Source organism: Bombina bombina, chromosome 2, assembly GCF_027579735.1.
Source record: "Bombina bombina isolate aBomBom1 chromosome 2, aBomBom1.pri, whole genome shotgun sequence".
NCBI lineage: Eukaryota > Metazoa > Chordata > Amphibia > Anura > Bombinatoridae > Bombina > Bombina bombina.
Genome location: NC_069500.1, coordinates 1,388,807,121 through 1,388,824,998, shown reverse-complemented (window position 1 = coordinate 1,388,824,998; position 17,878 = coordinate 1,388,807,121). Strand labels below are relative to the sequence as shown.

Here is a 17,878-nt window from a genome sequence, read left to right as displayed (position 1 = left end):
GTGTATTTTAGTAACAGTTAAACCATAATGCAATTTGTATTTAATATTTGCACAATATGGTTACAAATAACGCATGATTTCGTTGTTTCTATTGTATGTCGGAATTCTAGTGAGATTTGTTTCTTTCTGTCGCTGAGTGACCAGGCGGGGGCGCGCGCGCGTGACAAGGGCTAGTATTGATCGCGGAAGCGTAAGGACGAGCCTCAGCCAAATCTCTCGGGCAGCGGGTGAAAGGGGATGGTTAGTGCACGCGCGCTGTATCTCAGGTTGCGAGCGTGGGCCGTTGGTTCCGAGCTGTGTAACGGAGTGGAGGGCATGCTGTGCGCGGTATACTGAGGAGAAGAGGACGACGTGTAGCTGAAGCAGCACCATGTCTTTGTTTCGTCCCCTGTCAGCGCGGAGGGCGCACAGATACCAGACGTTTTCTCCCGCCGTGAGGTGAGACACCGGGCCGGTGTGCGTGGCCTGCTGCCGGGGCTCACTTGTTACCAGGCTTTATACTGAAGGGACAGACTGGCAGATAATGGGTCTGTTATATGCTGTCCTAGTGTCACTCGCAATATTAACCCCTCAGCTGCTGGGGCGGCATTAGACACACCCCTAAAGCAACGGTTGAGTACATTTGTTTATAGCTTATTGTCAGTGTGTGTGTTTGACTTTAAAGATGAACTTGAACTTGGAAATATAATTCTAAAAAATATCTAACAATATATCATCATTAGAATGTGTCCCCTCATCTGCTTATGAGTGACAGTTACCTTATACGGTGACTAAAGGGTTAATATAAGATTGTACACTGGGATGTAATGAGTATAATACATAGACACCTACTACTAAATGCACAGATATATACTGGGATGTAATGAGTATAATACATAGACACCTACTAATAAATGCACAGATATATACTGGGATGTAATGAGTATAATACATAGACACCTACTACTAAATGCACAGATATATACTGGGATGTAATGAGTATAATACAACCTACTACTAAATGCACAGATATATACTGGGATGTAATGAGTATAATACATAGACACCTACTACTAAATGCACAGATATATACTGGGATGTAATGAGTATAATACATAGACACCTACTACTAAATGCACAGATATATACTGGGATGTAATGAGTATAATTCATAGACACCTACTACTAAATGCACAGATATATACTAGGATGTAATGAGTATAATACATAGACACCTACTACTAAATGCACAGATATATACTGGGATGTAATGAGTATAATACATAGACACCTACTACTAAATGCACAGATATATACTGGGATGTAATGAGTATAATACATAGACACCTACTACTAAATGCACAGATATATACTGGGATGTAATGAGTATAATACAACCTACTACTAAATGCACAGATATATACTGGGATGTAATGAGTATAATGCATAGACACCTACTACTAAATGCACAGATATATACTGGGATGTAATGAGTATAATACATAGACACCTACTACTAAATGCACAGATATATACTGGGATGTAATGAGTATAATACATAGACACCTACTACTAAATGCACAGATATATACTGGGATGTAATGAGTATAATACATAGACACCTACTACTAAATGCACAGATATATACTGGGATGTAATGAGTATAATACAACCTACTACTAAATGCACAGATATATACTGGGATGTAATGAGTATAATACAACCTACTACTAAATGCACAGATATATACTGGGATGTAATGAGTATAATACAACCTACTACTAAATGCACATATATATACTGGGATGTAATGAGTATAATACAACCTACTACTAAATGCACAGATATATACTGGCATGTAATGAGTATAATACATAGACACCTACTACTAAATGCACAGCTATATACTGGGATGTAATGAGTATAAAGCATAGACACCTACTACTAAATGCACAGATATATACTGGGATGTAATGAGTATAATACATAGACACCTACTACTAAATGCACAGATATATACTGGGATGTAATGAGTATAATACATAGACACCTACTACTAAATGCACAGATATATACTGGGATGTAATGAGTATAATACATAGACACCTACTACTAAATGCACAGATATATACTGGGATGTAATGAGTATAATACATAGACACCTACTACTAAATGCACAGATATATACTGGGATGTAATGAGTATAATACATAGACACCTACTAATAAATGAACAGATATATACTGGGATGTAATGAGTATAATACATAGACACCTACTATTAAATGCACAGATATATACTGGGATGTAATGAGTATAATACATAGACACCTACTACTAAATGCACAGATATATACTGGGATGTAATGAGTATAATACATATACACCTACTACTAAATGCACAGATATATACTGGGATGTAATGAGTATAATACATAGACACCTACTACTAAATGCACAGATATATACTGGGATGTAATGAGTATAATACATAGACACCTACTACTAAATGCACAGATATATACTGGGATGTAATGAGTATAATACATAGACACCTACTACTAAATGCACAGATATATACTGGGATGTAATGAGTATAATACATAGACACCTACTACTAAATGCACAGATATATACTGGGATGTAATGAGTATAATACATAGACACCTACTACTAAATGCACAGATATATACTGGGATGTAATGAGTATAATACATAGACACCTACTACTAAATGCACAGATATATACTGGGATGTAATGAGTATAATACATAGACACCTACTACTAAATGCACAGATATGACTGGGATGTAATGAGTATAATACATAGACACCTACTACTAAATGCACAGATATATACTGGGATGTAATGAGTATAATACATAGACACCTACTACTAAATGCACAGATATATACTGGCATGTAATGAGTATAATACATAGACACCTACTATTAAATGCACAGATATATACTGGGATGTAATGAGTATAATACAACCTACTACTAAATGCACAGATATATACTGGGATGTAATGAGTATAATACATAGACACCTACTACTAAATGCACAGATATATACTGGCATGTAATGAGTATAATACATAGACACCTACTACTAAATGCACAGATATACACTGGGATGTAATGAGTATAATTCATAGACACCTACTACTAAATGCACAGATATATACTAGGATGTAATGAGTATAATACATAGACACCTACTACTAAATGCACAGATATATACTGGGATGTAATGAGTATAATACAACCTACTACTAAATGCACAGATATATACTGGGATGTAATGAGTATAATACAACCTACTACTAAATGCACAGATATATACTGGGATGTAATGAGTATAATACATAGACACCTACTACTAAATGCACAGATATATACTGGGATGTAATGAGTATAATACATAGACACCTACTACTAAATGCACAGATATATACTGGGATGTAATGAGTATAATACATAGACACCTACTACTAAATGCACAGATATATACTGGGATGTAATGAGTATAATACATAGACACCTACTACTAAATGCACAGATATATACTGGGATGTAATGAGTATAATACATAGACACCTACTACTAAATGCACAGATATATACTGGGATGTAATGAGTATAATACATAGACACCTACTACTAAATGCACAGATATATACTGGGATGTAATGAGTATAATACATAGACACCTACTATTAAATGCACAGATATATACTGGGATGTAATGAGTATAATACAACCTACTACTAAATGCACAGATATATACTGGGATGTAATGAGTATAATACATAGACACCTACTACTAAATGCACAGATATATACTGGGATGTAATGAGTATAATACATAGACACCTACTACTAAATGCACAGATATACACTGGGATGTAATGAGTATAATACATAGACACCTACTACTAAATGCACAGATATATACTAGGATGTAATGAGTATAATACATAGACACCTACTACTAAATGCACAGATATATACTGGGATGTAATGAGTATAATACAACCTACTACTAAATGCACAGATATATACTGGGATGTAATGAGTATAATACAACCTACTACTAAATGCACAGATATATACTGGGATGTAATGAGTATAATACATAGACACCTACTACTAAATGCACAGATATATACTGGGATGTAATGAGTATAATACATAGACACCTACTACTAAATGCACAGATATATACTGGGATGTAATGAGTATAATACATAGACACCTACTACTAAATGCACAGATATATACTGGGATGTAATGAGTATAATACATAGACACCTACTACTAAATGCACAGATATATACTGGGATGTAATGAGTATAATACATAGACACCTACTACTAAATGCACAGATATATACTGGGATGTAATGAGTATAATACATAGACACCTACTACTAAATGCACAGATATATACTGGGATGTAATGAGTATAATACATAGACACCTACTACTAAATGCACAGATATATACTGGGATGTAATGAGTATAATACATAGACACCTACTACTAAATGCACAGATATATACTGGGATGTAATGAGTATAATACATAGACACCTACTACTAAATGCACAGATATACACTGGGATGTAATGAGTATAATACATAGACACCTACTACTAAATGCACAGATATACACTGGGATGTAATGAGTATAATACATAGACACCTACTACTAAATGCACAGATATACACTGGGATGTAATGAGTATAATACAACCTACTACTAAATGCACAGATATATACTGGGATGTAATGAGTATAATACAACCTACTACTAAATGCACAGATATATACTGGGATGTAATGAGTATAATACATAGACACCTACTACTAAATGCACAGATATATACTGGGATGTAATGAGTATAAAGCATAGACACCTACTACTAAATGCACAGATATATACTGGGATGTAATGAGTATAATACATAGACACCTACTACTAAATGCACAGATATATACTAGGATCATAATAGCCCATTTGTTGCTTACAGGGGGGACGGACATTTTGCTGGCAGATTGATTATTCATATATGGAAAACTTTGAAGTTATATGAAATCCCAATATTTTTGGTCATGATTCAGTTAGAGCACACAATTTCAACAACTTTCCAATTTACTTTTGTTATTTAGTTTGCTTCCTTCTCTTGGTATTTTTTGTAGAAAAGCAATTGTATGTATATGTAGGCTCAGGAGCTGTTAGCTAGATGCTGATTGGTGGATATTCCTATATGCCTCCTGTCATTGGCATACCAATGTACTAAGCTAGCTCCCAGCAGCACATTACTGCTCCTTCAGTACAGGATGCCAAGAGAATGAAGCAAAATTGATAATAGAAGTAAAGTGCAAAGTTGATTAAAATAGTACAGGTAAACCTCACTTTACAGCGCTTCGCTAATACAGCGCTTTGTGGAACTGAAGTTCAACCTCCAAGGATTTGAAACAGTGCTGTAATCTTTGTGAGATTGCGAGAAAAGTGACTGGCACCATTTTGTTATGTGCACTTCACTCTGTTTACAGCATTACAGTGCAATCTGTGTCACAGTGCTATAGTCTGGCAAATTGTACTACAGTGATTGTCCCTATTTTACAGGTGCAGTATTTATACTGTGCTGTGTGAGCGTTAAACTAAACATAGCACTATTGCACCCCCAATATATGTTAGTTCAAACATGTTTTTAAGTCTTTAATCACACTTGCAAGTAAAAAGAAAAGATAAAACCGCCATGTTTCACTTTAAGGCGGTTTTCACTTTACAGCGGGGCTCCGGTCCTTAACCTGCTGTTTGAGCGGGGTATACCTGTATCTGAATCCTGAAAGAAAAAAATTGGGTTTCGTGTTCCTTTAATCATAGAAACATGCAGAGCTTTTAGTGTCCTACTAAAATAGTTTAACCCACTAGTTCCAAGGGCTTACAAACACAATGTTTACACAGAGTTTTGTATTTATACACATTTTGGGCATTAAGGGACAGTCTACTCCTGAATTTTTAGTGTTTAAAAAGATTATTTTTTTTATTACCCATTCCACAGTTTAGCACATCAACACGGTTATATTAATATACTATTTACCTCTGTGATTACCTTGTATCTAAGCCTCTGCAGACTGCCCCCTTTATTTCAGTTATTTAGACAGACTTGAATTTTAGCCAATCAGTCTTGACTAATAAATAACTCCACAGGCTGTCTAGCTGTGAAAAACTGTCAAAATGCACTGATATAAGAGGTGGCATTCAAGGGCTTAGACATTAGCATATGAGCCTACCTAGGTTTAGCTTTCAACAAAAAATAACAAGAGAACAAATCAAATTTGATGAAAAAAGAAAATTGTAAAGTTGTTTAAAATTGCATGCCCTATCTGAATCATGAACGTTTAATTTTGACAAGACTGTCCCTTTAAGTGAGAGAAGTTATTCTTGCAAATGATAGATAAAGATAGTGTTTTTGCTACAGAGTGGGCTGTGACACATTGCATGGTACTGCAGTCTGTTTACAAGTGAATGGTTTGACGTTGTCAAGGTCAAAAGGTGTATTATGCTACTTGTGCATTATTATTTCACAAAAAGATGCACAATATATACAAGCTGAAAAGCATTTTGTCAATATATAGTTACTTATTTGAAAATCTTCTTTATTGTTCACCAAATCTCTCTCTCTCTCTATCTATCTATCTATCTATCTATCTAATTATCATATTATACACACACTATATTGAGTAGGTTTCATTGTATATTATTTACGTTTTTTCACTGGAACTCCCAACGTTGTGTCTTTAACTAATTGTGTTCATATGTAGTTACACAATAGTATGAGTCATGCATTTGGTAGGCATTTGTGCTGCATATCAGAAATGTTCAGCCCAGGTGAGTTTCTTGTCTGCAATGTATAGGTAGGACCACAGCTGACATGACATTGCAATGCCTAAGCCCCGATTTAAGACACATGCTCTAATCTGTACTATTTTACCTTTTTATATAGATTATGCTTTTTTATTAGTAACAACATTTAAAAATCTTATATAGGTTTTGTTTTGTTTACAGTATGCTATGGGTGCTCACTTACTATAAAATGGGTATTGCTATTTTTATATGCAAATTAACATGTACATATAATTTTAGACACTTTTGATACTCAAATCCATGAGTATCTGTACTTGTATATTCATGAATTAAAGGGACAGTATACTAGTAACTACACCATCATTTTTATTGTTTAACAAGACATATAATCCCTTTATTACTCATTCCCCAGTTTTGCATAACCAACACTGTTCTATTAATATACTTTACCTCTGTGATTACTTTGTTTCTAAGCCACTGCAGAATGCCCCCTTATCTCAGTTCTTTTGACAGACATGCATTTTGGCCAATCAGTGCTGATTAATAAATAACTCCACTGAAGTGAGCACAATGTTATTTATATGACACACATGAACCAGCAGTGTCTAACTGTGCAAAACCTGTCAAAATGTACTGAGATATGAGGCAGTTTAACGGATTAGAAATTAGGATATGAGCCTACCTAGGTTTAGCTATTCACAAAGAATACAAAGAGAGCAAAGCAAATTTGATGATAAAAGTAAATTGTAAAGTTGTTTAAAATTGCATGCCCAATATGAGTCATGAACGTTTACTTTTGACTACACTATCCCTTAAGTCAATGGACAGGGTTAATGGCATAGTATTTCCTCTCATGTTCATATGCCATGTGAGCAAGGATAGGCACGGACCAAGGCTGTGGCGGACATTTCCAAAGTACAGACCTTAGTGAAGGACACCAAGGTACATTTCAAATTAAAAACATAAAAAACCCACTCTTTTTATCGAGAGCGTAGAGGATTCATGGTGGAATAGCCATCCAACAGAAGTGGTAAAGATAGTGAAGGAGTTTAAACCTGCATGGGATAGGCATAAGGCTATACTAGATATAGGATAAGGTCAGGAACCTAATGGAAGTATTTAGAAAATTGGTCAGACTAGATGGGCCGGATGGTTTCTATCTGACGACACATTTTATGTTTCTATAAATCAGGAGCACTTTGCTGTCAAATGAGCCATACATGGGATGCCCCTGGTCTAGTTCCACAAGTGCAAATTAGTCATCTAATCAAAAAAGTTTAAAATAAAATTTATATAAAGACTGCTTGTGGTATACTGGTATAAAATGTTTTCAAAATTCTTACCTTTTTTTTTTTTTTTTTTTTTTGTATTGAGAGTCTGCAACTCCTTACCAAACCCACCCACCTTGATGTTGATCACATGATCATCATGGTTGGTTACTTACTTGGTAAGGTAAGGTTTGTCAGAGTAGGCAGTGGCCTTTTACACAGAGACATCAGCACCATGCTGTCGCTCAGATCAAGAAATCGGGACGGGTCACGACTCACTGGTGGTTGACACAGGCTGCACTGCAGGCAGCTTGCTTCTTTCCTCTCACTCACTTTCCCACTACTGAGCGGCGTCTCATGGGTGCGGCCCCAACCCCGTGAAGAGTGGCGCAAGGTGGTGTCAGGACCAGCATTCATCTGTCCTACTCCTGCCTCCCCACCGCAAAACGAGTGGCGGACACTGCAAGGGCCAGTCACGGACACCAGTGTCCGTGTCCGGACACCTTGCCTATCCCTGCATGTGAGACAGTGATACACACCACTATTGTTGTGTTTATTGCTGGTAGGTGTCTGACTAAATGAGTTTTAAAGGGACATGAAAAGCAACAATTTTCCATTGCTGATATGCAATGCCAGCAACTAAACATGTAAACATATTCTTAAGGGATTAACCCCTTAAAGGGCCATTAAACCCAACATTTTACAATTTTAAACAACTTTCCAATTTACTTCTATGACCTAATTTGCTGCAATCTTTAGATATCGTTTGTTAAAGAAATATCAATGCACTTTGGTGAGCCAATCACAGGAGGCATCTATGTGTAGCCACCTATCAGAAGCTACACAACCTATCTAGATATGCTTTTCAGGAAAGAATATCAAGAGAATTAAGTTGTTTAGAATGGTATTCTCTATCTGAATCGTGAAAGGAAAAAAAAAATTGGGTTTAATATCCCTTTAACCCTTTCAGTGCTAACGACGTCTCTGAGCCGTCGCAGAGTTTCCCACTCTGGGGCTAACGACGGCTCAGAGCTTTCACTAGCACTCTCCCACCTTGAGGGAGATCTGGGGGATCCCATCTGCTCTTACCCCGCCAATCGTGCCTGTATAGTGACAGGCATCGCCGGGGATTCACGTGATTACATCACCACGCATTGTTATTTAAAAATAACAATGTTAAGTATAGGAAAAGGGGGCATGCTTCTTAGAAGCGTGTATCTCAGGCATCTAAGCAGCTACAGACCCACAGTTGGCAAGGTAATTGCCTTACCTTTTCAACAGTATAAGTCTTGGGGACCTGTGGAAAAATAAATATTTCAAAAAATAAAAAACACTTTTAAACAGCTTGGGAAAGTGTGGGAAAAGTGCTTAGCACTCAAAGGGTTAATGACGGACTGAGTTATTCCATCATGGAACCATTGACAAAACTGAAGCTGTGTCCTTAAGTGGTTAAAGGGACATTTGTTTTAATAAAAATATAGCCACACTTAATAGTGTTTTTATGTTGTTTATATATGTTTAATTTCAAAAAACTAATTTTTAGTTTTCAGAAAGGTAATGCAATTTTTTTTATGTTCCATTAAGCAATAAAGCAAAAGTTATTTTTGTATATATATTACTTATACGTTTGTTCCCAGTCTATATGTATGTCAGCGTCTAAGCCAGTGATTAGGCATCTCAGTCATAGCTAGGTCTCCATGCTCACTGTATACAGACCGGTAGGTTGTTAGGAATGCATGTGGTAACTCTGTAGTTTCATGGATTATAAGATTGTTATAATGAAAACATCTGTAATGTGCCTTTTGGCTTTTTTATTTACTTACCAGAGATGAGAGGCAGTTTTTTTAAATTTTGCCACTAATTTCCTAACTTTTGTCTTTAAGTGCATTGTTTCAGTTCTGATTTTTTGCAATGGGATGTTTATGAGTTACATCAGTTTATTAATACAAGAGCAAGATCCGTTATTACTCACTAGACAATACAATTAAAAAAAACTTTGTTCTGTCTCATACTGTGTTATGTTTACACAACTTCCCTGTGAAGTCTTGTCACGTGCAGTATCCAATGAGGACACACATTTGCTTTTGAATACCTAGTTATTTACTTATATGTGTGAAAATTTGGTATTACTGTATTTGAAAGTGCCAGTCATTGTTGCTATTAACTTCCAAAGGCATGCAGCTATAAATTCTTCTTATACAAGCACTGCATTTGCTGGGGTTTCACTTGATGCTGATCTAGAGACTAAACAGGAGTTGGGTTTGTGGCGCAGTGGAGAGTTCCTTCAAAAGGAGCAATGTTTAATTTTTTTAACATGTAGATAAGGCCTAACTAGCACATACATTCATAGATAGAAACATATATTTTGATGGCAGATAAGAGCCATTGGCCCAAAAAGTCTGCCTAATATTTCCTTAAAGTATAAACTTATCTAGTTGGTAGGATAGCCTTATCCTTGTCCCAGGCATTCTTAAAGTCCTCTACAGTGTTTGTCATTACCACCTCTTGTGGTAGTTTATTCCATGATTCAATCACCCTTTCTGCAAAAAAGTGCTTCTGCAAATTCTCCTGAATCTACTACCCTTCAACTTGAGATCATGACCTCTTGTTCTTGAATTTTTCTATTTATGAAAAATACTCACAGCCTCAGCTTTATGAAGGCCTTTACTATACTTGAAAGTTGCTATCATATCACCTCTTTCCCTTCTCTCCTCTAAGCTATACATATTTAGATAAATGAGCCTCTCTTGATACATTTTATTTTTTAGACGTACCATTTTGGTAGCCCTCCTTTGCACAGATTCCAGTTTGTTTATATCCTTCTGGAGATTTGGCCTCCTGCACTACACACAATACTCAAGAAGAGGCCTAACTAATGATCTGTAAAGTGGCAGAAGAACCTTACTATTTATGCTGCAAATACCTCTACTAATACATCCAAGCATTCTGCTAGCCTTACTCGCTGCAATACTACATTGTTTACTACATTTTAAATCATGTAAAATAATAATTCCCAAGCCCTGTTCCTCATTTGTAACAGTCAGTAAAGTTTCATTGAGTTTCATTGAGTCTGTAATTAACATTTGTATTTTTCTTCCCCTAAACACTTTGCTGTGTTAAACTTTAGATCCCAGTCATTTGTCCAATCCTCCAATTGTTGTATATCACTTCTCATTTTGTCTACCACCCCCTGGAACATCCACTCTGTTACAAATTTTTGTATCATCTGCAAACAGACATACATTCCCCTGTAGCCCTTTACTGATACCTCTAATTAGTCTGACATGATCTCCCTGAATTAAATCCAAGGTGATTCTGGTCCTCTAAATTGTTTGTTTTTATGTAAGTCATAATTCTTTCTTTTAAGAGACTTTCCATTAATTTCCCTACAACTGAAGTTAAACTAACTGGCCTGTAGTTACCAGATTCTTCCCTACTGCCCATTTTTATGAAGAGCTACTACATTTGTTATTCTCCAATCATCTGGAACAACTCCTGTCAATAGTGACCGATTAAACAGATCAGATAATGGGGAAGTTAGCACTGATCAAAGTTCCTTTAAAGGGACAATCAGGTTAAATTAAATTTTCATGATTCAGATACAGCATGTAATTTTAAACAACTTTCCAATTTACTTCCGTTAAAAAAAAATGTGCACAGTCTTTTATATTTACACTTTTTGAGTCACCAGATCCTACTGAGCATAAGCAAGAATTCACAGACTATAAGTATATGCATTTGTGATTGGCTGATTGCTATCACATGGTACAAGGGGAGTGGAAATATACATAACTTTGAAATGTGTTATAAAAAAATCTACTACTCATTTGAAGTTCAGACTAAGTGCTATTGCATTGTCTTGTTATCTTGCATTTGTTAATTATGCAAATCTAATTTGTTGACTGGTCCTTTAATGTGCATGTGCTTTTTAAAATTTATTTCATACCCCCATATTCATGTCCCTTTATTAGGATATTATGTTTGATAAGCAACTGAAGGAGCAATATTTGAGTTTTACTATATAATGTTATAATTTTATCCATCTGACTTTGTCTATTTAAATGCAACAACATCATAAGGCATAATCAGTGATATATGGGATGGATAAATTATAACCAATGCTATTCAAAAAGCTAAATAGTTTTAGGTTGTGCTGATCTATTAATATTTTTGTATTTTTTTTTTTCTCTCAGTTGATTGACGATATGGTTGTCAGGTAGGTGCCCCTGTACCTGGCACTCGAGTCCAGTTTGAAAGTTCTAATCTCCTTTTATAATGCCAAAGGAGTTCTGTATTAGTTATCACTTTGTTTCCAACTCTTGGGGGGGAATTTTATATATATTTTTTCAGGGCCAAAAATAAAATGCATCCAGATTGTGGAGCAATAGGAGCAACAGGATTTGGAGGGGAGGGGATAGCAGAAAGGAAGTCATCAATTTAGCGGAGTAAAAGTCTTTCTGGCTGCCTGTGACAAAGCTTAGCTCATTTTTTTCAGAATGTTGAATATATCTAAGTGGTTCTACTTGGTGTGCTATGTCTTTTCATCAGGGAAAAAGCACTGACTGTAAAAAAAAAAAACATGCCTCCTCCTTTGGCTGCTTGATACAGAAAGGTCAAACAATGCTCTGCTTGGCAATGTGTCAACAGATGTCTGCTAAGGGGGTTTTCTGTGATAGAAGCATTGGTGTTTTTTGTTACCACAATGTATTTATATAAAGGTACATAAAAGTACCAACAGATAATGTTGTATTATTATTACTACACGATTGTATATAATTGTGTTTAACCCCTGCAAAGGGACTAAGTTAAAGTCCGCACCAGAGCAGCAATTCGCTACTGGGTGCTAGCTGAATTTACCTAGAGAGACAATTAGAATAGGTAGCTACTAATCACTAGCTAGCTTCCAGTAGTGCATTGCTACTCATGACACTACCCAGGTATGCTTTTCAACAAACAATACCAAAAGACATGTCAGTTTGATAACTGAAAAATCTCAAAAAATTGCATGTTTTCTCTGAAATATTATTGTTTAAATCAGCTTTTTTGTCCCTTTCATTTCAGCTGCAATTTAAAATGTGCATTGCTGCTTGTCAGTTTTTCTGTGTCCATATGTGTGCCTGACTAGCAGGTCATACATTCACTGTTATCAATACTGCACAATGGGTGTAAGCAAACCCAAGGCCTTCCTGGGTGTTGCTCTTTCTCGCTTTTAAAGTGAAGGTAAATCCGAGCGTAATGCGTTTAGAAAACAGAAAAAAAAACCCTTCAGATTTACCATTCTTAAAAATAAACAGGGCTTTCACATTTTGTAAAAAAGGGGTGCTAAGCTTATACTTTCTGTGCTGCTGCTGCCTCCTTGATAAACTTTTTTTTTTCTTTTCAATGAGATGACGTTTGACCTTTAAACCAATGGCTGTGCTCGTCATTTGACAGTGTTCTGTATGCTAGGAGGGCTATTGATTTAGAAGTGGAAATGTCACCTGATTGAGAATAGAGCGCTGTGCCGTGGTCTCCTCAAATTCAGTGGCTCCGGCCGCCCACGGCACAGCGCTCTATTCTCAATCAGGTGACATTTCCACCTCTAAATCAATAGCCCTCCTAGCATACAGAACACTGTCAAATGACTAGCACAGCCATTGGTTTAAAGAAAGGGTAATGTTGGCACCGTTTTTTACAAACTGATGACTGAAAGTCCTGTTAATTTTTAGTGATGGTAAATCCTAGCATTTTTTAAATGCTCGTATTTACCATCACCTTAAAGGACCACTCAATGTGTATAATAAGCTGATTGGTGGCTGGCTGTCACAGTGTTCAAACAACCATTGGATCGTTTTTTCTTTTTGTGCATCACTGGACTGCCTTGCTCTTGAGGCATCCAGTTTTTGGCCATTGAGCCTGATACCAGCATGCATTGCAACATGCTAGTATCTAGGCTCCATTTTATGTATACAATCTCTGTGACTAATGGTATACACAGTAACTCTCATTTTTTTTTATTATACTGCTGCTGGCTAGCCTCACATGCAGGCTTCCAGCAGCAGCATGAGATACACACTGATCACAGCGTGTATCTCATGAATGAAGGAATCCCACTGGCAGGCACGGGATCACAGGGACACCCTTCCTTGTGATCACTAGCCTGGCATGTTATTCATTACGCTATTTCTGCACTGCCTCCTGAGGCATGCAAAAATAGTGCAGGTGCGCCGACAGAGGAGAGACAGGGTACAGCATTGGTTAAGGGCAAATGACCAGCACCATAATCTGTACAACGTTGGTCTTTAAGGTATAAACATAGGTCTTTTACACAAGAACATATTGAGGTAGCACAGGAACATGCATGTTTCTTGAGCACTATTTGCAACATTGTTACACATTTTTGTAAACTGCTGTCATAGGCATTAATTGTGTGTGCCCTCTCATTAGTCTACATAGGGATGGAAAGAAGCTTAAAGCAAAAGGATACCAAAAAAAGTTTATTGATGATAGAATTGCTATCTGAGGGCCAGATATCAAGTGGCGCGCTAACTTTTGTGCAAAGCAATATCTGGTTTATAGTTGCAAGCGTCAGAAGTAGTGCACGTATTACAAGTTGAAAGTAAGAGTTCACTCAAGTGCAGTTGAACTTAACGAGCATCGTGACAGCCCTTTGCAGTCAAGTAGCTGAAAACACGAGAAAACATATTTTTGCAATATTCATGTTTAATAAAATGTTATACTATGTTTTTAGTGTAAATATTTCACATTCCAATGTTCTTCACATAGTAAAATATGTTCTAAGTATTTTTAAATAGATATCATATATATATATGTATTTATAAATAAATAGAACATGTTCCTCTATGTAAAGAATATTGGAATGTGAAATATTCATATTTGATGTCGGGTTGGCACACTTGAGAAAATGCGAACAGGTTTGCGCGACTTGTTGGGTGTTAGTGTCCCCCCCCCCCCCACTATTCGTGCACCATTGAAATCTATGGGAGAATACGTTACCTGATCGCGATATTGTAATTTTGGATTTTTTGTGCATGTCGGGATAGCGTGCAATCAAATATGTTTTACTTGCAACATGCGTGTTACCCAATGCACTCAAAAAGCTGAGTGCAGTTAGTGCACTTCACTCATAATCTAGCCCTGAATACTATAAGTTTTTAACTTTCATGTCTCTCTTTAAAGGAATATAATAAAAGTCCCCTTTTCTTAAAGAAAAACTATGTAGAATAAATGTTTTTATGTGCAAGCCAATACAATTATTATTATTATTATTATTATTATTAAATAAATAAAAATACTGGCTTGTTTTAACATCAGAAAAATAGTACCTCTAGAGAAAATTTAAAACTCTCTCAAAAAAAGTCCCCCCCCCTCATTTCTATAGCAAGCCGTGCACTTGCATTGAGAGGGTGGCCCACCTCATGGATGTTTTCTGCGCCAATGGAATTGCTTGAGGGCAGCTGAAAGTGCGCATGTGCCGAGGCCCATGTAAGCTTGTGCATGCACTTATTGTTTTTATATTCTCCTTTTCTGTGGTCAGTGCACTAAATTCAATACATTCTTATTGAAGATATATTTTTACAGATCTTGTAGATTAGAATGTCTCTTTAAATGTATCTTTTTACTTCTACCTTCCCACAAACATTCAGTGGAAATACAAACATTTAATGGCCATGCATTGTTATCATTTGAGAAAAATAAACAAGTTTACATTTTAGCCCTGTCATTTGCTAATACAATTGGCAACTGTACAAAGTCATTGAAGAAACATTTTAAACCTGCAATTACCTGTTGTTGTGATGCTACACCTCCCAGAGAAAGATAAAGCAAAAAAACATTACATATGGTTCTCTTATTTTTATTTATTTTCCACAGTAATCATCTGTAATACACTGCAGCATTATAGTCAAATAAGACACTTGCAATGCTAAGATCAGAACTTAGGCAGCTGTTCCTTTATAAAAAAAGAAAACTCACATAGGGCTGTTTTACACTATGGTATTTGCCTTATAGTGTTTTTTGTAATGCTGGCCCCTTGAGGCATGTGATAGGTTAACTGAATCTTTTTAAATACAAATTTCAGAGAGGCTTCCAATCAGCTGCTGTTGAAGTCTGGAGATCAACACTGTGCACTTTAAAACATCTGTAGTAATTTTCCTGTGCTGACAGAAGTAGATTTTGTTTTTATGCCGGTGGGTTATCTATAGAGAGGTGTTATCCTTACATGCCAGTAAGAAGTCGGTCCTATGGGCATGCATTTTATTTTAACAGCTGTTACCATTTTCCATGCAAAAACATTTGTAACTTTTAAATAGTTTTTATTTATATGCACAATTGAATTTTTAAGTTTAACTCCCTTTGTAAAGAGACAGTAAGTCAACCTTAATGATTCAGATATAGCGTGCAATTTTAAACAACTTTCAAATATTTTTCTATTACATTTGCTTCGTTCTCTTGGTGTCTTGGAAGCTAGCTGAACACATCTGGTGAGTCAATGACAAGAGTCATATATGTGTATCCACCAATCACCAGCTAGCTACCAGCAGTGCATAGCTGGAGCGTAGGATATGTACATATCCTTTTCAACAAAGAATACAAAAAGTAAAGGTACATTTTGATAATAGAAGTGAATTTACAACTGTATTAAAATTACATTCTCTATCTGAATCATGGAAGTTTCATTTTGATTTTCCTATGTGTTAAAGTTGGCTGGGAGACTATATAATAGTAGGACACTCGGCAATACTCCCCGCATTGTAATGTCCCAGGGATGTACTAGAGAGAAGTTGTTTGCAGTACCTGTACTGCATGTTTGCCCTGCCTGATTTATTATCTAACATTTCCTTAAACCACTCACATGCAGATATCTCTCATTATTTATTCAAACGGTTTATTAATAAAAAATGCTCAAGAAAGTATATGGGTCCCAACATTTTTAAAACTGTTAGTTTAAAGGGAAACTGAAGCCAGATTTTTTCTTTCGTGAATCAGAGCAGCAATTTTAAGCAACTTTCTAATTTGCTCCTATTATCAAATTTTCTTCATTCTCTTGGTATCTTTATTTGAAAAGCAAGAATGTAAGTTTAGAAGCAGTCCATTTTTGGTGAACAACCTGGGTTGTTCTTGCTGATTGGTGGATATATTCACCCACCAATAAACAAGTGCTGTCCAGGGCCTGAATCAAAAATTGGCTGGCTCCTTAGCTTAGATGCCTTATTTTTCAAATAAAGATAGCAAGAGAATGAAGAAAAATTGAGAATAAGAGTAAACTAGAAAGTTGCTTAAAATTGCTGCTCTATTTGAATCATGAAAATTTGGGTTCAGTGTCAAGAATCCCGAATGTGACACATTATATATTCCATTTAAATATCTGGGGTAGAAACCAGAAGCAGTTTATTAAATAACAGAAGAAACCTGTTAATTCTGCTCAGCAAGTATTTATAAAGATCATAGTAATCATTTACTTATTGTGCAATAGAATGGGAATTATGCATCAATTAATTTGCAGTCCTGTGTTTGCGAAAGAAAAAGGATTTGTTTTTGCTTTATTACACAGCATGCGATAAAAAATGTGTCTGATTTGATATATCATTGTCTAAATAATTCTGGACATCTTTACAAATGTAATTTGGTCCCCACAAATTATTGTGGATGAACATTTTAAACACTAAAATGTTTTTCTAGATCATCATCGTTTCTCAGTACCAGTTCTTGGGGCACACTAACTGGCCAGATGGTCAGAATTACCTTAGGTG

General features: G+C 36.0%; 1 protein-coding gene across 1 annotated transcript in view; it reads left to right on the top strand.

Moving 5' to 3' along the window:
* Window positions 1–241: 241 nt before the first annotated feature.
* Window positions 242–17,878, top strand: part of DNAAF9 (dynein axonemal assembly factor 9) — a 643,469-nt gene continuing 625,832 nt past the window's right edge. The window contains exon 1 of the mRNA XM_053704320.1: window positions 242–438. Within this exon, the coding sequence (XP_053560295.1) occupies window positions 371–438 (68 nt within the window). The 5' untranslated portion in view covers window positions 242–370. The remainder of the gene's footprint in view (window positions 439–17,878) is intronic.